At 51.0% G+C, this 19,857-nt stretch overlaps 1 protein-coding gene across 1 annotated transcript in view; it reads left to right on the forward strand.

Moving 5' to 3' along the window:
• Positions 1 to 355: 355 nt before the first annotated feature.
• SFRP1 (secreted frizzled related protein 1) overlaps positions 356 to 19,857 on the forward strand; it is a 45,437-nt gene continuing 25,935 nt past the window's right edge. The window contains exons 1-2 of the mRNA XM_027600354.2: positions 356 to 1,152; positions 6,192 to 6,269. Of these exons, the coding sequence (XP_027456155.1) occupies positions 609 to 1,152; positions 6,192 to 6,269 (622 nt within the window). The 5' untranslated portion in view covers positions 356 to 608. The remainder of the gene's footprint in view (positions 1,153 to 6,191; positions 6,270 to 19,857) is intronic.

Below are 19,857 nucleotides of genomic sequence, written 5' to 3' on the forward strand. Positions count from 1 at the left end.
TTCTTTCTCTCCCTGTCCTTTTCTTCTTCTTTTCCTCTCCTTTCCCCACTTCTTCTGTTATTTATTTATTTATTTATTTATTTATTTATTTATTTATTTATTTATTTATTTATTTTTGGTTTTGTTTTTTAAGGGGTGTTGACCTGGGTTTAGTTCTAGTAAACCGAACCCCCTTGCAAGTGAAGCGATTGGTTAATTGCGCCGGTGACTGACATGCTAAATGAGTGCGGCTCGCAGCCGCCGGGAGCTGATTGGCTGCGCGGGGAGACTCCGAGGGCTCTGCAACACGAGCACCGGGCACTCGAGTCCTGCAGCCTCAGGAGTAGGTGCCGCGCGCCCGCCCGCCCGCCGCGCGTCCGGGAGCCGGGGCAGCACTCGGGCCGCCGCGCGCGCTCCTCTCCCCGCGCGAGCTCCAGCCGCGGCGCCCGCCGCAGCCCGAGGGCAGCCACCCGCCGAGGACCGGGCAAGGAGCGCGCGGCCGCCGAGCCGGGCAGCGCTGGGGACGGCGCCTTTTGTCCCTGGAGATCCCTGGAAGTTTGCGGCGGGACGCGCGCGGGGAGGCGGCCGAGGCAGCCCCGACGTCGCGGGAGCGAGTGCCCCGAGCCAGCATGGGCAGCGGGCGCGGCGCTGGGGGCCGCCGCTGGGCCGCCTCGGGCGTGCTGCTGGCGCTGGCCGCCGGGCTCCTGGCCGCGGGCTCGGCCAGCGAGTACGACTACGTGAGCTTCCAGTCGGACATCGGCTCCTACCAGAGCGGGCGCTTCTACACCAAGCCGCCGCAGTGCGTGGACATCCCGGTGGACCTGCGGCTGTGCCACAACGTGGGCTACAAGAAGATGGTGCTGCCCAACCTGCTGGAGCACGAGACCATGGCCGAGGTGAAGCAGCAGGCCAGCAGCTGGGTGCCCCTGCTCAACAAGAACTGCCACATCGGCACCCAGGTCTTCCTCTGCTCGCTCTTCGCGCCAGTCTGCCTCGACCGGCCCATCTACCCGTGTCGCTGGCTCTGCGAAGCCGTGCGCGACTCGTGCGAGCCCGTCATGCAGTTCTTCGGCTTCTACTGGCCCGAGATGCTCAAGTGTGACAAGTTCCCCGAGGGGGACGTCTGCATCGCCATGACCCCGCCCAATGCCACCGAAGCCTCCAAGCCCCAAGGTCAGGTCGGCCCTTTCCACGCGCGCGAGCCCCCCAACCCGGGCGGGCGGGGACCCAGGGGACCCGCCGCGGGGAAAGCCCCTGCCACTAGGACCCCCGCCCCGCCGCTCCTCCCCGGAGTTCGGACGTGCTCCCTGGAGGCTGCTCTCAAGCTGTGCGGAACGAGTTTTAAAAGCCTCTCGTCCGTCCGAGGTGTCGCTTAGCACCTCTACCGACCCAGGTGCACGGCCGGCAGCGGCGGCTGCGCCTCGGCCCCTAGCAAGCTCGATGCGGTGCCTGGAGCGGCTCTCTGGGATCCAGGCTCGCTTTTTCCATACCTGAGACAAAGCCTTATCCTCCATATGAAAGGAGAGCCCTTCTCCCTCTGGGAGGGAACCGAGTCCCCGTGGAAGTTTTTAATACCCGAGACGGGATGCCCCAGGAGGAAAAAACCCAAACCCAAAGTGTAGAAAGCCTAGAAAGGCCGAGGAAATGCTAAGGCGCAGCTTTGTTTATTTTCATAGGTTCGATGAGGAGTAAAAAAAATATCCACCCTCCCCCCCCCTTTCCCCAGCTTTCCTTAGCTAGTCATTCAGCCAAGTAGCTCTGGGAGGATTGCAGAGCTGGTTGAGAAAAAAAAGTTTAGAAACAGGATTTCTGTTTTTCCACCCTTTTCAGGTAACTGCTTGGGGGAGGGCTGGGGGCTGGAAAGTGTGTACTCTCATTCTTGCATACCCCCTGCTTTTCCCATTTACACAAATCCTCAGGTAATTAGAAAGATAAAAATGCAATTAGCTCATTGTTCATCTCTCCTTGGGGAGTGGGGCTGCACAAATTGGAGACTTTCTGAACAGCTCCACGGAGGACCCTGAGCCTCCTCTCGAACCCCTCCCACTTAAAGGGCAGCTCTTGAGTGGGAGGGGAAAAAAATCCCGGAGAGGCAAAAGCCAACTCAAAACAAACAAAAAATCCAGCGTGGTGGCCTGACTTTTATAGGAACGAATTCTTCAGGAGCAGAGTTGAGGCTGAAAGATGTGCCCAAAGTCCCATAGTCCGGGATGGGGAGCCATACCTAGATGCGATTAGCACAGGGGCGCTGTCCGGAGGGGGTCTGAGGAGGGGGTTTAGGGTGGGGGACCGGCTCTTGGCTGACTTAGTTCATCTTGAAGTGATGCCTAAAAGAGAAATGTCCTCTGAAGGGTTTACTCTTCCAGTGTGAGGGTGGTAGTATGGGGAAAGGGAGTCCCGAATTTGCAATGCTCCTGCTTATTCTAGGGAGGGAGGAGATTGGTCCAAAGTGACCGGCATTGGGTGGCCTGGGCCCCTGCCAGGTGTGGGAGAGACAGCAGTCTGGCTGCACTGGCCAGGGCACCTCTGCTCGCCCCTTCCTGGGTGTCTGCACAGGGTTAACCTTTGGGGGAAGTGCGGCCCTTTGGGAGCAAGAGCTCAGCAATTACCTAGAGCAAACAAAGCACTTTGTGTTCTGCGGGTGTGGAGCCATCCCCGGCAGGCAGCCCCCAGGCTTTTCCTTCTCCCCTTCCTCACTGGCTGGCCACTGGCTGGCTAGGAGATTAGCCCAGCTCTGCCCCAGAGGCCTCTACTCCACTCCCGGTTGTGTTTAGGGAAGAGCCCATGCCCATGGAGACCTTTGGGGGAACACATTTTGAGGGGAGGATGGGGGACTGGCCAAGGTGCCTACATATAGAGGGGGAAGAATCCTCCCAACTGACCCCCTCAAAGGCTGGAGTGGAGTGGGGGATATCATATAATTGCTGTCTTGCTTTTGACCCCTGGGCTGCTGTTTACCTGACTGCCTCCTCCTGAGTCTGGGCCTTGGTACCATCCCCCTCTGTCCTCCCCTCTAGCCCAGGAGTGCCTAGGCAGGCACCCTCCCAAGGCCAGCTGCCGAGTAGAGATGAGCCACGAGAAGACCAGTCAGGTGTGGGGCTTGGGAACTGGTTCTTCCCTCATTGTTTTTGGTGAGAGGTTCTGGCCAGAGAGGAGAGAGCACCCACTCCTCCCCAGCACTGCAGCCCTTCAGTGGGAGGGAGCCCCACAGGAGCCCCACATGACATCGTCTGAGGTGGCATGGCCATTGTCAGCTCAGCATGGAGGTGGGAAGGCTGTGTGTGTGTGTGTGTGTGTGTGTGTGTGTGTGTGTGTGTGTGTTTGCAGGGGCAGGTTGAGACAGACCAAACTACCAGTCCTTATGACCTTATGGCTAGTGGCTCCAGAATGGGAACTGGTACTTTGGGGTAAGAATAAATATACAGGCACTGCTTTTATTCTTTCTCTTTAGTCTTTGAAATTAAAGCCAAATTTTCAAGGCAACACATATCTCTGCGTGCTATTCATGTAAATGGGCATGTTTTGGGGTCTTGGGCACACCTTAGGGGCCATGTGCTAGTAAAGATCAACTTGATAATGAGAGAGAAGTCAAAAGATACTTTTCCCTCCAAAAGGCTGATGCCCCAGCTACATCAGCATCTGTCCCTATCTGTTACAGGAGAGGCATAACTTTATCAACTTTCCAGGAAAGTTATTTCTAAATCTCACGCTTACATTAGACCTATCCATTCCCAGGCCAGTACATTGTTGCTTCCCCTTCCAGCCAGGTTTCACTGACTGAAGTTGGATGAATGAGCATATATTTTTATTTTTATTTTTATTTTTTTTGTTCAGATGTGTCATGCGTTAGATCAGCCTGGCCGTTCTAGTCACGGATTGCAGGGCCCACGGTGCCCTCACATGTCCTGAGAGCCTCCAGAGGGTCTGTCTCGGGGTGTCAAGGAGCTGGCCAGGGAAGACCTGCTGTATGTGTGAGAGAGAAAGTTTACGTGTAAATTTTGTGTGTGTGTGTGTGTGTGTGTGTGTGTGTGTGTGTGTGTGTTTGTATAAGAGCGGGAGAGACAGCTGTGTCCATGTGTGTCCGGATTTTTTAAAAAAATCACTTCATTGTGCCTCTAGTGTTAGACTGTCTCCTCTCCTCCCCCTAAAATATTAGTGAAACACAAAACCTTTCAGTTTTTGGTTCCTTTGCTTTAAACATTATTTTAAATCTACCTTAGACCAGCAGTTTAGTTCTACCTCTCAGACGGATGGTGGATTTCTCCCGCTGAGGCGGCCTGCAGGGCCCCAAGGACACACCAGAGGGGGGGCATAGATGAATATTGCATTACACATTCCTCCTTTCCCTGGATCAAGCTGCTCCAGAGTTGGCCAAAAGAAAAGTCAAGATAGGGGTTAGCTCACCCCATGAGCTCTTTCTACCTTGAGAAGTGCTGAAGGTCAAATATTCATTGGTGGGCCTGAGGAACATGGCCCCGTGGACTACAGAGCCCCTCAGGGAACTCAGAGGGTCCAGAGGGGATGATGTGAGTGTGCCAAGGGGACAGTGTTTGATATTCTCACTGCCCGGGCCCTGCTACTTGTTCAGTCAAGATTATATTCATAAAAACTTCCAGTGTGATAGCTTCCACTTAAAAAAAGTAAATAAGAGAACAAGGAAAACCCCAAAGCACGGTTCACTCTCCCGGGATAGGTAACATGGTCCTTCCCATATTTCAGGACTCTTTCTGTTTTTCTCCCCATGGAAGCAAGAACCATAATGCGAAATTCTGGGTAAGTTTTTCCCGTTGTCAGAAACATTACCTCCAGAACCTAATTTCAAGTTCTGGCCGAAAAGCAAATTTCCAAATTCTGGGCCAAAAGACAGTTACACAGTCTTCTGCTTGGAGAAGGTTCTGGAGAACCTTGGAGAAGTCTTCTGCTTGGCTGTGGTTCTTGCTGCATTGAGTATCTGGATGGTGTTTGGCCCTGGGTACAGAGTGAATGTGGGAGAGGAATCTGAAGAACAATGAAGGGGTGTGGTCCCTGCGTGGAAGTGGGGGTGACCGGCTGTGGACCAGGATGTCCTGGGGGCAGCGCTGGCCTGGCAGGGCTGTGTAGCTCTCTCCATAGCGTCTCCACTGTGGGAGGCTTGGCCCATTTCACTGAGCCACAGGGGACCTCACAGGCAGGAGACTCTGCCACGGAGGCCACTGGAAAGGGCAGGACAAAGGGCCTTCCATCTTACCGTTTTACCTTGGGTGACTTCCCTCTGCTCCTCAGCGCCAGACTGGCTTGGACCCCGGTGCTTTGCCAGGGGCAGAGTGCCCTTCGAATGTGCTAGATTTCCTAGATCATGGATTAAACTCCTCGTGGTTGATGGATGATGGTGGGGATGGTGGTGATGATGATAGGCCACCTCACCCGTCCGGGGATTCCACTGTCCTGCTTTCTCGCTGGCCTCCCACAGAGACACTCCACCTCCCAGGGGTCCTCTCCAGCAGCATTTAGGCCTGGAGGAGGCCTCTGGCTCTGGCCTCAGAAGTCTCCTCCCCCTGTGCCTAGTGCCTGGCAGTGGCCCTCATGCCTACCACACACACACCTCCTCTTCAAAGCACTTCACAGTGTTGTGAAAACGCCTTCGGAGGGTTCCCCTCTCCCATTTGGCAGCTCTTGCTGGTGCTGCCCCCAGCCCCCACCCAGCTGGCCCTGCCTCCCCCCACCCGGCGCAGGCAGGAACTCGCACTGCAATGGCCCTTTTGGAGAGGGGTGTTCGGGGCCTGTGGCTAGGGCTGGTGTGTCTGAGTTTCCTTCTTGGCTCCTAGAGAGCAGGTCAGATTGATCTGCTATCCCATTGGGAGTTTGGGAATGGGAAGGGGGCAGGGATCAGAGAGGGATATTTAAGGGCGAGGGGAGAAAGAACCAGAAACAAACACCTGGAATAGATGCGCACTCCCCATCAAGCCACAGTTCAAAGACCCGCCCCTGCCTAGCCCCAGATTAGGTTGGTTTACGTGGTTGTGCCGTATTCCACAGTTCTAGCCCCCAGGTTTTCAAGAAACTGTGTCTGTTGGCTTTAGGTCCAAGGTTCCAGGACTCTTTGATTCTCCAGCTGCCCTTCAGAAATTCCAGAAGACCTTTAACTACTTCCAGCCTGGTCCCAGGGATAGCTCCTTCCAGAACCCCTATCCCTGTCACTCACAGCTCCTTTTTCTCCTCCTTTCCCTTCCTAGGCACAACCGTGTGTCCTCCGTGTGACAATGAGTTGAAATCTGAAGCCATAATCGAACATCTCTGTGCGAGCGAGTTTGGTAAGAAAGCACCCCTGGCCACCTCTGGGAGGTTTGGCATAGTCCCTGCTTCTTCCTGGTCTGTGTCCCTGGGGAACAGAGAGCCTGTGGATGCCTCTTTCTGGAGCTTCATATTCTCTCCCTTCATTCTCCCCCAGTGGTTGCTTTTCTCAGGCCCATGGTAATCTAGATAGGGTGGAGAACTGGCTCCTTTTTATTAAAGTCAAACTTGCCTTCTGCCCTTCTGTGTGAAGGATCCCTGGACAGGTTTTTGGGGACCTTCACTAGATGTGGAGGGTGGCAGATTCGAGGACAGATGGGGAGGAGTTAGGGAGCAACACCACTCCTTGGATGCTCCCAGGAGGTGCACCCAGGAGGTCCTGCCAGCTGCTTGGCGGGCCTTCCTTCCCTCCACACTGGCGCTTTCTCCATCCACCCCTAGGTGTCAGCACCACTCTACCCAGGCTCTGAAATGCTGGGGAGGTGGAGTCCAGCCGCTGGGGGCATTCAGATGGTCCCCCCATCAGGTCCTTCCTGGCACAGGAAATTGACCTCCCTCCAGTAGCAAGAATTCTCTCCCTTCTTCCCAAACCACTCTGGGTTAAAATAGAATTCCAAATCAGCCCTTAGAGCCCCAAGAGAAGGGCTGGGTGTGGCCTGGGGAGCAGATCTCAGGGGGCCTTTTAGGGATGCCCCCTGTAGTCAGCCTCATAGAAGACCTGAACAGCTCCAGACGCCCTGAGCCTGTCTTCTCTGGGAAAGGTAAACGTCAACCACATTCGTTTGGAAGGCTGACTCCTTCTATTTCATATGGATGCTGAGAAGTGGCTCTGCTTAGGCCAGGCCTGCTTTGCTGAAGGAAGGTTCAGCCTGACACTGAGAGGTGCATTTTTCACAATTCCTGCTTCGTGTCCCTGAGGCTGCAGTTCGTGCAGAATTCTTACCAGGAAAAGCAGAATGGTAGGTAATGGGAGTCTTTGGCCATTCAGGGCGACCAACTGCATGTTTTCATTAACCAAGCATATTAAAGCATAAGGAAGGGGCTTCCACTGGTCAAGGGCTGTGTCTGCGTCACACGAATATGACCTGTACACGCAAATGGAAGGAAATCATACACGTGACACACATATTCTCAGGACTGTCATTGTGACTGAGGACAGAAGTGGGAGAACTCAGACCCTTTGATGCAAAGAGCTTCTTGAGGGTGGATATGCCTTGCATGTTTTGTTTGTGCACTAGGCATCTCTGCCTCCTTTGTTCTTGGTGGGGGCCTGCGGGACCTCTAGGAAGTTTGGTCTAGAATGCATTTTCCTGCCTGTCTTTGAGGCACATCCTTTTTTCTGGTTGCCATTTTAAATGAACCCAAAGGAAATGGTAGAGGGCATCTGAGGTGATGTGTGCAGACTGTGTTGACCCTTCCATCATCTGGTAGTAACTTTTGTTTCTTGATGCTCACCTCCTTGCTTCACTGGGGGTGCCAAGAGCCCAGCTGAGCATGGCAGGTCTCCTGCTGTAGAGTCTGTGGGTGCACAGTCCCACGCTGCATTAGCAACAAGCTTTTCTTCCACAAATGGGGTTGAGATTCCTTCCCAAAGATGCATTTGGGACAGAGAAAAAAAAAATCTCTCGGAAATCCTGGGGCAGGAAGAATCTGTTGAGATAGGCTGTGATCCGAAAGAATTGTTTCGAGGGATAACTGAGGGGCCCCGGTTTGGATTTCACTGATACTCTTCAGGTATTGTAAATGAGCCCACTCACTTTTAGAAGTTGGCCCCCTGATATTTGCACAAATCCAGGATCCATATTAAAGTGAACTCTGGAAGGTAATATATTAGCTGATGTTTTATGCTCCTGTGACTTCTATCAGGCTCAACTCCTGAGGGAAGAGTGATGGAAAACTCTGGAATTCAGTGTATGAAGGAAGTGATTGACTGACCATGCCTTCCTATTCGGGAGCTCAAATTCAATGTATCTGGTCATTCATTGAGTCACATATCCATTCATTCAACATTTCTGGAGGGCAAAGCACTGTGCTAGACACCATACTCAAAAATACTTACCTAGAGTAAATTACAATTTAATTAAAATTTTTTTTCTTAAACACTGACCAAACACTAATCAGTGATTTCCTAGAGAGTCATGGAGTCATGAGATAACTCACCAGCTGAGAAGGGGGCTGTGGGAACTCAAGGCCAAGTTAATGTTAAGGACTTGTTAATGTTAAGGTGTGAGAAGAGAATCCGTGTCTTTATGCTCGGAGTCTTTGGAACTTACCACCCTGAACTTGTCATCAGGTCTCCTCCCTCCACTCCCACTTACTCATCAAAGTTCTGGTAATTGGGGGTTTTGTGGCAACTAGTTCAACTAGAGACATTCCCTGGAAGTGGGCCGAAGAGGCAGGCTTTGGGAAAGAATTTGAACGTGGAAGGTTGACCTTATGGTGTAGGGTAAGGCTCTAGAGGGTGCTCAGGTAACCCCCCTGGGACAGCTATCCTTGCCCCCGCTGTAGTAGCTGCCTACTAAGTCAGCAAGCCACCTGCTTACTGCTTATGGGAGGGAGGGGTAGATCTCGTTTTAATAGCCAGTCAGGTCTTGGCAGATCTGACTGATGAGTTGTTTGGGACTGTGTTCCATTTGCCCTGAGCTGATTTTCTTCTTGGCTTCAGAGAATTTCTGAGGTCCTCCTGGACCCTACAGGTCATCATATCAAGTCCACTTACTTCATAAATAAGGAATCTGACTTTGCCACCTGGAGTTCTTTTACTTTCTGGCCTGCTGCCTTCCTCATTTAAGAGAAGATGAACAGCCACTGGGCTTTGCCACAGAGGCATTTATCCCCTCAGCATGGGTATGGTGTGTGCCAGGCTTTTTTGAACTGGGTGCAAGAGAGACTTTTTAGTTTTTTGTTTGTAATGTTCTTATAAGGCCATAAATCGGATTTTTCCCCCCCCCCACTCTGCAGGGGCTGAGCTTAACGCTGCCCTTCTCAGCATCCTGGAGAATGCAGCCTTGTTGAGAAACTTGTTTCTTAGCTCAGTTCATTTCAAGTAAGTGAGGCAGTCAGCCACGCTGATGGGATTCAGTTAGGAAACAAAGAAATTCAGCAATGCAAGCTGACACACAACAGAGAAGAAAAAGAATGTTTTACTCTCTACTCCAGGGATCAAACTTCGCATTAAGTGGCCCTGACATCCCCGGTGGGAAGACATCAGGTTGTTGGAAGGCTTTCTGTGAGCTCGAGGAATAAGGGGGTGCATTCCTTCTGGGTCAGTGCACACACTCGCCCTCCTGCCAATGCATCCTCAGACTCCTGCAGCCTCTGTGGAGCTGGGCGTGCACAGCCCGTCACCTCTTTCGCAGGCGGTACATTTTAAAACCTCTGGCAGGTCTGCTTGGCCACTAGTCTCTCTACCTCTGCACCGTACCCTGCCCCTCAGTTCCGAGTGCATTTCTTTTCCCCAACAGGGAAAAGCATCAGTAGAAACACCTGTGTGCTGATACTCAGGAATGCAGGTGGATTAGCCTGGATCAAGTACCAGATGTGGGAAAGCCGAAAGTTAGATGGCGCAAAGTCTCTGAATTCAACATGGTGGCCAGCCTGTCTGCTGTGCTGAAATTGGGACTCACTGCTCTGCTTTTTGTTCTCTCGGCTTTTCCTGCTATGTGACAACAGGGTGCTGCTCCTTTCTCTTCAACATGCCAATATCGTATTTGCAAGCTGCCCCACTCATAATCCTGCTGGTAACAACTCGGTGCCCATAGGCATCTTTCCCTCACGTTAGCTTATCCCACGGGTGTTAAGATCTGATTTATAATTGCTGGGAGGTTAGGACCCCGCCTCCGGCCAGTCTCTCTGGCTTCTCCAGTATCTGTAAACACCCTTAAGCTTTTCTGCTAGAAATGTGCATGATGATCTACTTCTGCTAAGAGTTCAGAGCTTCCTCTCATACTGGCTTCTCCAGTTTCTTGAGCCTGAGAGTTCAGGTGGCAACTTCTTTATCCCAGTATTTTCTTGCTGTGGAAAAAAAGATTTCTTTGCCCCCAGAAATTTTCCTTGCCTTCTGGAAGGATTTTTTTTTTTCCATTTATATATTTCCTCATAAAGAGTAAAACCATACTTTGTAATACCAAAAGGAGTCAAATAGGAAAGGAAAGAAACCAGCTCTCATTGTTAGCATTTGGGAGTATTTCCTAGAAGAAGTCTTTTCAGAGGTTCCTGAAACTTCACTAATCTGTTCTTGCTCTGCCTTAACTCGTCTTTCAAGGTGCCTTGGCTGTGCGGCTCTTTGGAGGCACAGTGTTTTACTCTGAAGGGCGCTTTGATCTCTTGCAAAATGTAGATTCAGCCTTTCCAAGCTAAACCTTGGGTTTCCTCCTGCAGGTGAGGAAAACTGGCTGCCAGCGCAGTAATTGCGACATCTGTGAGCTGCTGGGGAGCAGGGTCTCTAATCTGCACCATTTTACCTAATGTGAGATGCCCACTAATCATGACATGCGCTGTTCGTTTTGTAGCAGTGACAAAGGAAGCATGCTTCACGTGAAAATGTGAAGATAATCCGTGTCTTAGAATGAACAAAACAAGGCCTGTTTGTACTCAAACAGTCCCAGGAGCAGTCTCTTCCCCATGGTAGGCATGAAATAAAAGTTTGTCAGATGGGATGGTAGGGGAGATGGAAATTGGACTTGGACTGCCTTTTTTTTTTTTTTAAGTAAAAGGAGAAAGCTCCTTTCCAGTGACTATGTACAACATGTTTATTAATTTCAAGGAAAACTTTACACTCTGTTTTGGGTGACTGAGTATATATACATGTATGTTAAAAACAGAACAAAAGCACTCACATCCAGAAATCTAGTTCAGTGAAAGTAAAATTAAATAGACAGGGGAGAGGGCACACAGCTCCTGGAGTGGAGTTGGCAGGCTGAAGACCCCTGAAATACATCTCCCACCCACAGATCTGTAAATACTTGGGAGGGATTGTTAAGGCATTTCATGTGAGGGAAAACGTGGGGTTGGCGCTTTCATCCACGGGAAGCATAGCCCACGGCTCGCAGCCCGGGTCCCGTTTGGAGTAGCCTTCCCATCCGTGCACGGGGGCCTGCTGTCCGGTGCCTGGGCCGTGGCTGACCCAGAAGCCTTGAAGCCTTTGGTTGGCTGGGCTGGTAGTGATGTCTGTTCCCTGCTCACCCGTGGTCTCAGATTGGAGACTGTCTGAGCAGGCCCCAAACCTGGGGTCCTAGCCAGAGTAGTCAGGCCCTGGGCAGTTTGGGCTGAGGTCACAGGGGGACCACTTTGCACTCTGAAGCCATGCTAAGGAACGTCAGGGCAAAGGTGGGAAAGAGCCCCATTTCCGCTTCTGGTGAGTGCGGTGCTCCCTGTCTCCATGCCTAATTCTCTCGGCTCCAGCAGGCAGGAAGACACTTGGGTAAAGCAAATTTCGGTGAGAATCACTCTGCTTTAGCATAGTGGAGCCCGTGAAAGTATACTTAAGTATGAGAAAGGACAGAGAAGCGAGGATCTGTGGATGGGGCACGGCGTTCCCTGGAACTGAGTTCAGTCCTTCCTTTTCTCCTATGTGCATGCCCTGCAACACTGGGCAAATCCCTTCCCCGGTCCAGGCCTCAGTTTCCCTCTATTTCATAGACCCAGGTATAGGTTTTGGTGAGGAGTAGAAGAAGAGATGGTGTGTCAGGAACCCAGGCCGGACTCACTAAACATTCACTGCGGTTGATCCTTCCAGGGACAGAAGTAGCCCTTTCAGGGATGGTCACCTGTCCCGGGCCTCCTCTGTGGCTCTCCCCAGAGAAATGAGAGGTTCATCTTGGGAGCTCTCTGTCCTCTGTTTTCAGTCTATTTATTGAAATCTTTCCCAAACCTAATTCTGTTTTCAGCCCTGTCCCCTCCTTGCATCACGCCGGAGTGGCTGCTTTTCTTTGTCCTAAGAGTGATTTCGCTGCGGGTGCAATTGGCTCAGGATTGGCTGACACACGACTTCCCCTCCTGTGGCCAAGTCCAGGTCTGACTCCTTGGGACAGTCAGTGGCCAAATGGTGTGGTCGGGTATCCTGTGAGGTCCTCTCCAGCTGGTGATTCTCTGATTAGGAGTGGCCCTGCCCCATTTCTTAAGCTTCCTTATCTTTTTTTGTAAAGTTATTGTAGTAAAATATACATAACATGATATTTACCATCTCTGTTAGGTGTACAGTTCAGTGGCATCAAATACACGCGCGTTGTCACGCACTTTTCCCCACCATCCATCTTTGGAGAGGTTTCATCCTCCCAAACTGAAGCTGTGTCCCCATCAAACACTAACTCCCTATCCGCCCTCCTCCCGGCCCCCGGAAACCACCATCTCATTTCTGTCTCTATGAATTTGACGATTCTGGGTACTTCACGTAAGTGGCGTCCTGCAATATTTGTCCTTTTGCGTCTGGCTTATTTCACTTAACAAAACGTCCCCCTTTTCATGTGATGTATGGATAGACTATGCTGGAGAAGGGGACTGAGAAGGACTGACCCTCAGCTTCACCTCTGTTGTCTGAAGCTTTTCTGGGTGTGGGTGGAGAAAGGTGGGGGGAAGGGATAATTTGGGAAATGGGGGCTGTTCACAGTTTGCACAGGCGGCCCATGTCTTTGGGTGCCACATTGCTCATTTGTATCCCTTTGTCATTCTAAAGACACGCTGCGCTGGATGGAACCTCAAAGATCAGCCAATCCAGGACTCATGTCACAGACTGAGAAAAATAAGACTCAGATAAAGGAGTTAGTCATGTGATTGCCCAAGTCTGCCCTGCCTGGCATACATTAAGGTTTTTGTTCCCACCAGCACTTCCCTGGGCACCTGGTCCAGATTTCATACCTGTCCTTCACGTACTCCCATGCTGTCAAGGTCCCCCCCTGCCAGGAATGGTGGGGAAGCTCCCTGGGAAGAGGATATAGGGTGTTCCTTCACTGCTCTCAGGCCCTGTGGGATGGAAATGGACTAGTAGGTGTGCCTGCCACAGGGAAAGAGCTCAGCAATCATCGGTTTCTTTCTTTGTGGGGAGGCAGACAGTGCAGTAGAGTAGAAAGAATGTAAGTTTGGGCCAGGGAGACTTGGATTAAATCCCAACCCTATGAACTGAGTGACCACGAGAGAGCCTCTGAACCTCCCTGAGCTTGTCTCCTCACTTGCAAAATATGAGTGGTGATTCCTGTGTTACTGTGTTATGGGGAGAATTGACTCAGTCAAGTGTGTGGGGTTCCGGGAATATGGCCGCAGCTCAGTCCATAATCATGATTATCTCTTCTCACTGGAAAGAATAGTTTCAGGATGGAAATTAGACTAGGTAGGAGGATTCTGGCACGAGTGAAATCAGCTTGTTTGGCAAAAAATTTTTAGGAAATGGAATGGAATGTTCTGGTTAATTCTCTGGTTAACAGAGGATTAGACTGAAGAAGGCTTTTTAAAAGCTCATTTGGAAAAACTTGAAAAGCTCTATGCAGCTTCAAGGTGCCATAGTTAACAAAACCCAAACAAACCTAACAGAAAACAACCTTGTGTATTCTTTCTAGAAGTTAGATCTGGGTTTTAGTTTGATGACACCCTAAGCACTGTGCCCATGGAGCTTGAACTGACCGTATGCAGTTTTAGGATGTGCCTCCTGAAGGTGTTTTTTTTGTTTATTTGTTTGTTTGTATGTGATTTTCAGAAATCTAATTCCTGATACGTGTTTTTCTACTCCTAATTTATTGGGTTCCGTTTAGGAGAGGTTTTAAAGCCCTGTGTGTTATACTGCTCTCCGCACTCTTTTTCTCAAGCTGATCTCCAGGGCCTTTGCTTCTTTTCCAACAATGGCCTTGTGGTATTTGTGAGATGCACTCCCTTTAACCAAAAAACAGGCTAATTTCAGAGAAGCGAGCAAGCATTTAAATATTGGTAAATGCCATCCAGTTTTGCAGAAATGAGCCAGAAGCTCCAATTTATATGTGTGTGTGTGTGTGTGTGTGTGTGTGTGTGTGTGTGTGTGTTTTAAAGGAGAACAAATGGCCAAAGAAATGTCAGGCCCTTGCCCTGCCCTACCCTGCTTAGAGCAGCCAATTAAACATGCATTAGCTTTGGAAGACTTCTCAAAGGCCTATAGATTACGTTTGAAATCTTTGTTTAGTCTTTCAGGAACACTGTCACACGGATGATTTATCAAAGAAAGTTGTTTATCTGGCAGTAAAATAAACTCTGGGCCTGTTCAGACTAAAATTTCCCGTGAATTTCTACCAAGGTAAACACTGGTAATTGGCAGGTTGCAAATTCCGTGTGAAAGCCAGACACATACACTAAATATTTGAGCGATAGCTTTGCTGTGTAAGAGGCCTCGGGACTGTCACTAGCACTGTCACTCCCACCGTGGCCCCCGAGAGTTTGGCACAGCAGCCTTGCCTGGAGCAAGACCCGGCCAGGCCCGTGGGTGCAGGAGCCTCCTGTGCCGGGTGGGCCTCCCTGGGCTCAAGTGCCACTTGGTGCTGGCACTGGGGCCTTCCTGGTTCAGAGGGGCGAGCCTCAGGATGTCAGCATCCCACAAACAGCCTGTGATGTGTGAGGAGGAACGTGAGCTTGAAGCAGCCAGTTTAGGTTTCTTGGAAAATAGACATTCGTTGGACAAAACTGGTAGGGGGCTGGGACTGGGACGCGGGGGCGGTGAATTCTCCTGAGTTTGAATGGTAGCGTGAAGAGTGCTGCCGACATGTCCCTGGGGCCATTGGCTTTGCTCGCTGGTGAGCGATCCTCTGGAAGAGAGAGGGCAGGTCTGGTTCTGTCAGTGCCCACGACATGTTTGAGAGAGGGACTGAATGAACACATGAATGGTGGTAGAAAAGAAAAGAGATGAAAGAAAGCCTTCTAGGTCTTTCAAAGGAAGATATTGTGGTCATCGTGTATAGTGGCTTTTCGGGGAGGGACGGCTGAATTATAAACAGCTTGTTCTTGGACAGCTCTGGTCCAGGAGTCTGGAGCTTCTAGATCACCCTGGCCTTGGGTGGGGTCCCTATTGCAGGACCGAGCTTAAAGGTGTTCCTAGGGACCTCCTGTAACTTAGGCCTCACCCTGGGTCCCTCTCATCCTGACTTCTTTAGTGGGTCAGGGAGAGGAAGCCGGGACCTAGGAGAAGAGGTGATGTTTGTGTCCTTGGTGAAAGCGTTTGGGATGGAGGTCTGGGCTCAAGTGCAGAGACAGCCTCCGTGCTGGTGTTTAAGTCTTGAGAGTAACTGGTGCTGGTCTTTCGGGGTGGGAGGGGCTGCGGGTGTGTGGGGCCAGGCTGTTCTGAGGGCTTTTGAGGGATGGGTGTGCAGGTAGCAGGTGCTTACCGACTTGCAGATATTTAGGGGAATAAATATGGTATTTCTTTAGGGCAGGAATTAAGGGAAATCATTTACAAATTCTGAAAGGATGTCTGTGAGTTGTAAAGATGCCAAAATAGTGCTCTGACAGTGGGGAAACATGAGTAACCAGCTTCTCCTCCTCTGTGTTCTCATTCACTCGGGCAGGGTTATGAGAACGGCTTTCTCTGGTTTGCTCTCGTCCTTCATCAGCGTGCTCTCCAGGACATATCCTTCTGTAAGAACCTCAGATGTCTTCTTTTCTCTTTGTGAGCCCTTTGAAAATTCATTCATGCGGGTGTGTCTTCCACAACAGATCCATTCAGCTTCTGGAAATTGCTTTAGAGCTGAAGGAAAGCCCTATCTCTGTGTCTGTGGCAGCAGAGTTAGAAACGGGGGCCTGGAATTGGCACTTGGACCCGAACAGACAGCTGCACCTGGAGGGTGAGTGGCCTCCTCCAGGAGTCCCTTGGGGGGAGGTGGCGCCGGCCTGCCACGAAGACCTCCTGGACCCAGAGACTTGCCTGTGCTCCTTCCAGGCTTCCTTTGGTCTCAGCTTTGAGCCAAGAACCTGCTTCTCATCCTCAACAAATTTAAGAATCTGGTGGATGAGGCAGGCCTTGGCCATGCTTGTTTGTCTCTGTTCTCTGGTAGCTTCAGAAGTTCTTAGGCCTGAGGAGGGAGGGTCTTCCGTGGGGGCTGGAGAAATTCAGGGAAGTTGACCGGAGGAATGAGTATTCTAACTTCAGATTTAAGATTAATGGAGAAAGTAAAGACTGGAGATTAATTAATCCATTAATTAAGATTAATGGAGAAAGGAAATTCCTGGTGTCAAGAGACAAGGACTGGGAAAGGAGTTGAGAACCCAAACAAAGAGTAGTAATTCTTAAATGACAAAACCCAATGCAGGTAAACAAATATGGGTAGAGAATATCATTTGTCAGCTCTCACAACTGAGTCAGCATCCTGTGTTAGAGCTTTGCCCTGGCTAAAGACTTGGGGACACAAAGCCTGAACTGAGATGTGTTGGAAGGACTTGGGTTTTGTGCTGTCTGTGTACCTCGCTGGGAGGGTGGGGTCCCCAGCTCCTGGAGGAGTTGGAATGAGCAGGTGTGTTACAGTGGTTACCCATCCAGTGTGGCCATGGGCCCCAGACACCTCCCAGGCCGCTCATGGCTGCAGGAGGAAAGGAGGTCAGTCATTAAGTATTGCCATCTGCTCTGGGCAAGATGCTGAAAAGTAGAAGGACGAGGCAGCAGATGAGGGCAGCCTCTAACCCCCACGTAAGCTGTGACTGCTTGCACCCAGAGGGAGCTTGGCTAACTGGAAAGGGTTACCACCTTTATTCTGAGATGCAGAGGCGCAAAGGGGCTCAGATGCCTGCAAGGTGCCACATGCTGGTCAGTGGTATCCAGTGTCTTAGGTTACAGCTTCTTTACTCTTAACCATATTCATTTAGAAACGGGTGTGTGATGCACGTACGTGTGTGTGTTTTCTTTTGCAAATCTATCTGCAGCAGGTATGTGCTCTTGCACAGACTGAATTCAACAGACAGTGGTTGAACATGTACTGAGTACATGGCCTTGCTAATACTTTGTACTACATATGCTCACTTTGGGATCCACACCCAAGGAGATTCTAGTTATGCACACAGAAGTGTTTGGATCATTTCTTCCCAGGGCCTGGGAAGAGGGGACTCCCACAGTCAAAGCCAAAGAGACAGTCTCTTCCTCCCCGTAGGTCTCCTGAGCTCTGAAGTGAGCCCTTGGCAAGGAAGTAAAACCTTAGCTGGCCAGAAGCTCGCTCATACCCGTGCAGATGAGTACAGGCAAGGGGAGATTTTAGTGGGCCCAATTCTATCCTGTAGTGCCTTTTATGCTGGATCCTAAGTGAGAAACCTTGTACAGAGCCTCCAGATGAGGTGAGAGTAGCCCACTTGGTCATGCCTCCATCGGAGTAGGAGCTGGTGAGTTTTGGAGGTGGAGGTGGGGGTCTATCTGTGGCTGAGCTCGTGGGGGCCTGGGGCACCTACCCCCGCCTCATTCCTGGGGCCCTCTGGAGGCCAAAACTTCCAGTTTGCCATGGGCTTCCCGAAGGTGCTCCTCTTCTGCCTCCCACGCCTGGCACCCGGCCCTTGTGTGCCTGCTCCACATGGCATTTCCTGCCTTTGAGGTGGAGGTGCCTCCATGGGCTAATTGCATGTGAGTGGTAGAGGTTTAATAAATGCCTGGATTGAGGATGCAACCTATGTCAGCCTCAGCACTGATTAGCGCATATAAGAGTGGCTGGGCAGGATGATTGGGATGTGGCTGCTGCCCTCAGGGCTTACCTTCTGAGGGGATACAGAGGGGGAAACAGTTACACGTAATACCGTGTCATCCTATGCTGAAGTTCCTCGAATAGCTAGGAAGTGAGGGCTGCGGGAGCACAAGGAGGGGTCAGAGAAAACTCCAGAGAGGAGATACCTTGTGGTGTTCTCCCAGGCATTGGTAGTTTGCCAGGCTGAAAAGATGGGCATGGGAGGAATGGTCTATGTGGAGGGCCCAGTACAGATCTGGACATGGAGATATGACATTATCTACATATTGAGGAGCAGAGAGTCTATTCGCAGGCAGCTTATAAGGTGTGTGGAGGCAAACATTTAGAAATGAGATCGACAAAATGGGCAAAAGTCAGATCACGGAGGGCCTCGAATGCCATGCTAAGGAATAGAACAGTTGTGTTGTTGGCATTGGAGAGGTATCAGAAACCTATTTTGGAACGTTACTTTTACTTTTATTTTAAAAGAAGACCTTGGGAAGGGAGGGAGACTGGAAAGAAAAGGTACTCATTAATCCAAAGCAGTGAAATGCTAACGGCAGAACTTCAGGCAAGATATTTTGGATGGACGAGTCTGCGGGTAAGGGTGAGGAGGGGCAAGAGAGGAGGCCCTCAAATCACATCCTTTTTTTTTTTTTTTAAAGATTTTGTTTATTTGCGAGAGAGAGAATGAGAGACAGAGAGCACGAGAGGGAAGAGGGTTAGAGGGAGAAGCAGACTCCCTGCTGAGCAGGGAACCCGATGTGGGACTCGATCCCGGGACTCCAGGATCATGACCGGAGCCGAAGGCAGTCGCTTAACCGACTGAGCCACCCAGGCGCCCCTCAAATCACATCCTTAAGAGAGGGCCCAGAGCAGTGCCGGCCAGGCCTGGGCCAGCTCTGGGCCACCCACTTGAAGGAGCCCCTGAAGGCTGGCCTGATGAAGTCAGCATGCGGCCCGGGCATCTGCTGCGGTCAGGGCCCCCCGGGAAACCTCTGTTCTGGGCGTGCGGAGTGGGAGCCAGAGCCTGTAATCAGCTCAGACCCGGGTCGCGGCAGAGCTGGTCATTACCGTGAGCAGTCATCATTAGGAGCTGTCATAAACTGCCCTGACTTTTCTCTCCAGATCTTGTTAGGGGCCCAGGCAGGCAGCAAACGCAGTGCTTCTGGAGCCAGCCCCGTAATCGCTGGACTGGGAATGGTATTAGCCAGAGCCCGAGGGGCTGGCTTTCTAGAGGAGGGAAGTGAGAGGGGCTGTAGCTACAACTAGGGACAGGGGGAGAGGCCACAGATGGGGTGCGTGAGTGGTGCGCATGTGTGTTCACGCCTGTGTGTGTATGGCTAGGTCTGAGGCGTGGGCGTAGATGCACGTGTGAAGCCGTGGGGCACCAGGGGCTGTGCGCGTGTCATCGTATGCACAGCTTATCTGCAGGGCAAGCACGGCCACGCCAGTCAGCAGCTTGCAGAGCTAAGAGCAGCCTGCCTCTTACAGCCACTCTGGCGTCTCCAGGAGCTTAGTCTCCACTGGTGAGCTCAGAGGCTTCCCCTTCTGCCAGCACTTCAGAGAGAGGCCTTTGAGAACATGCCACTGATTTCCCCACCTTGGGAAGGCTTTAGGGACATCTAGAAGGGCTTTCTCCACAGCCTGTCTCTGTGCAAACCCGGCGCCATCTTTGTAAGTTTGGGGAACACTCCTATAGTCTTGGTGTTTTGTTTATTACCTCAAACGCCAACTAGGCCTCTTTTGTTTAGGTTTTTAGTGTTTTTTTTTTTTTTTTTTTTTTTTTTTTTTTTTTTGCCACAAGTCCGTTTAGAACTGCTGGTTCTCTGGGCAGGAGTTACTTCCTTAGCAGTTTCGAGTGGTTAGCAGGTATTATCATAAAGGACATGGTGTCATCTCAAGGATCTTAAAAATATATTGGAAAGAGCACACATACCCTTAGGAGTCGTACAGACCTGAG

The sequence above is a fragment of the Zalophus californianus genome, chromosome 2, assembly GCF_009762305.2.
Source record: "Zalophus californianus isolate mZalCal1 chromosome 2, mZalCal1.pri.v2, whole genome shotgun sequence".
Lineage (NCBI taxonomy): Eukaryota > Metazoa > Chordata > Mammalia > Carnivora > Otariidae > Zalophus > Zalophus californianus.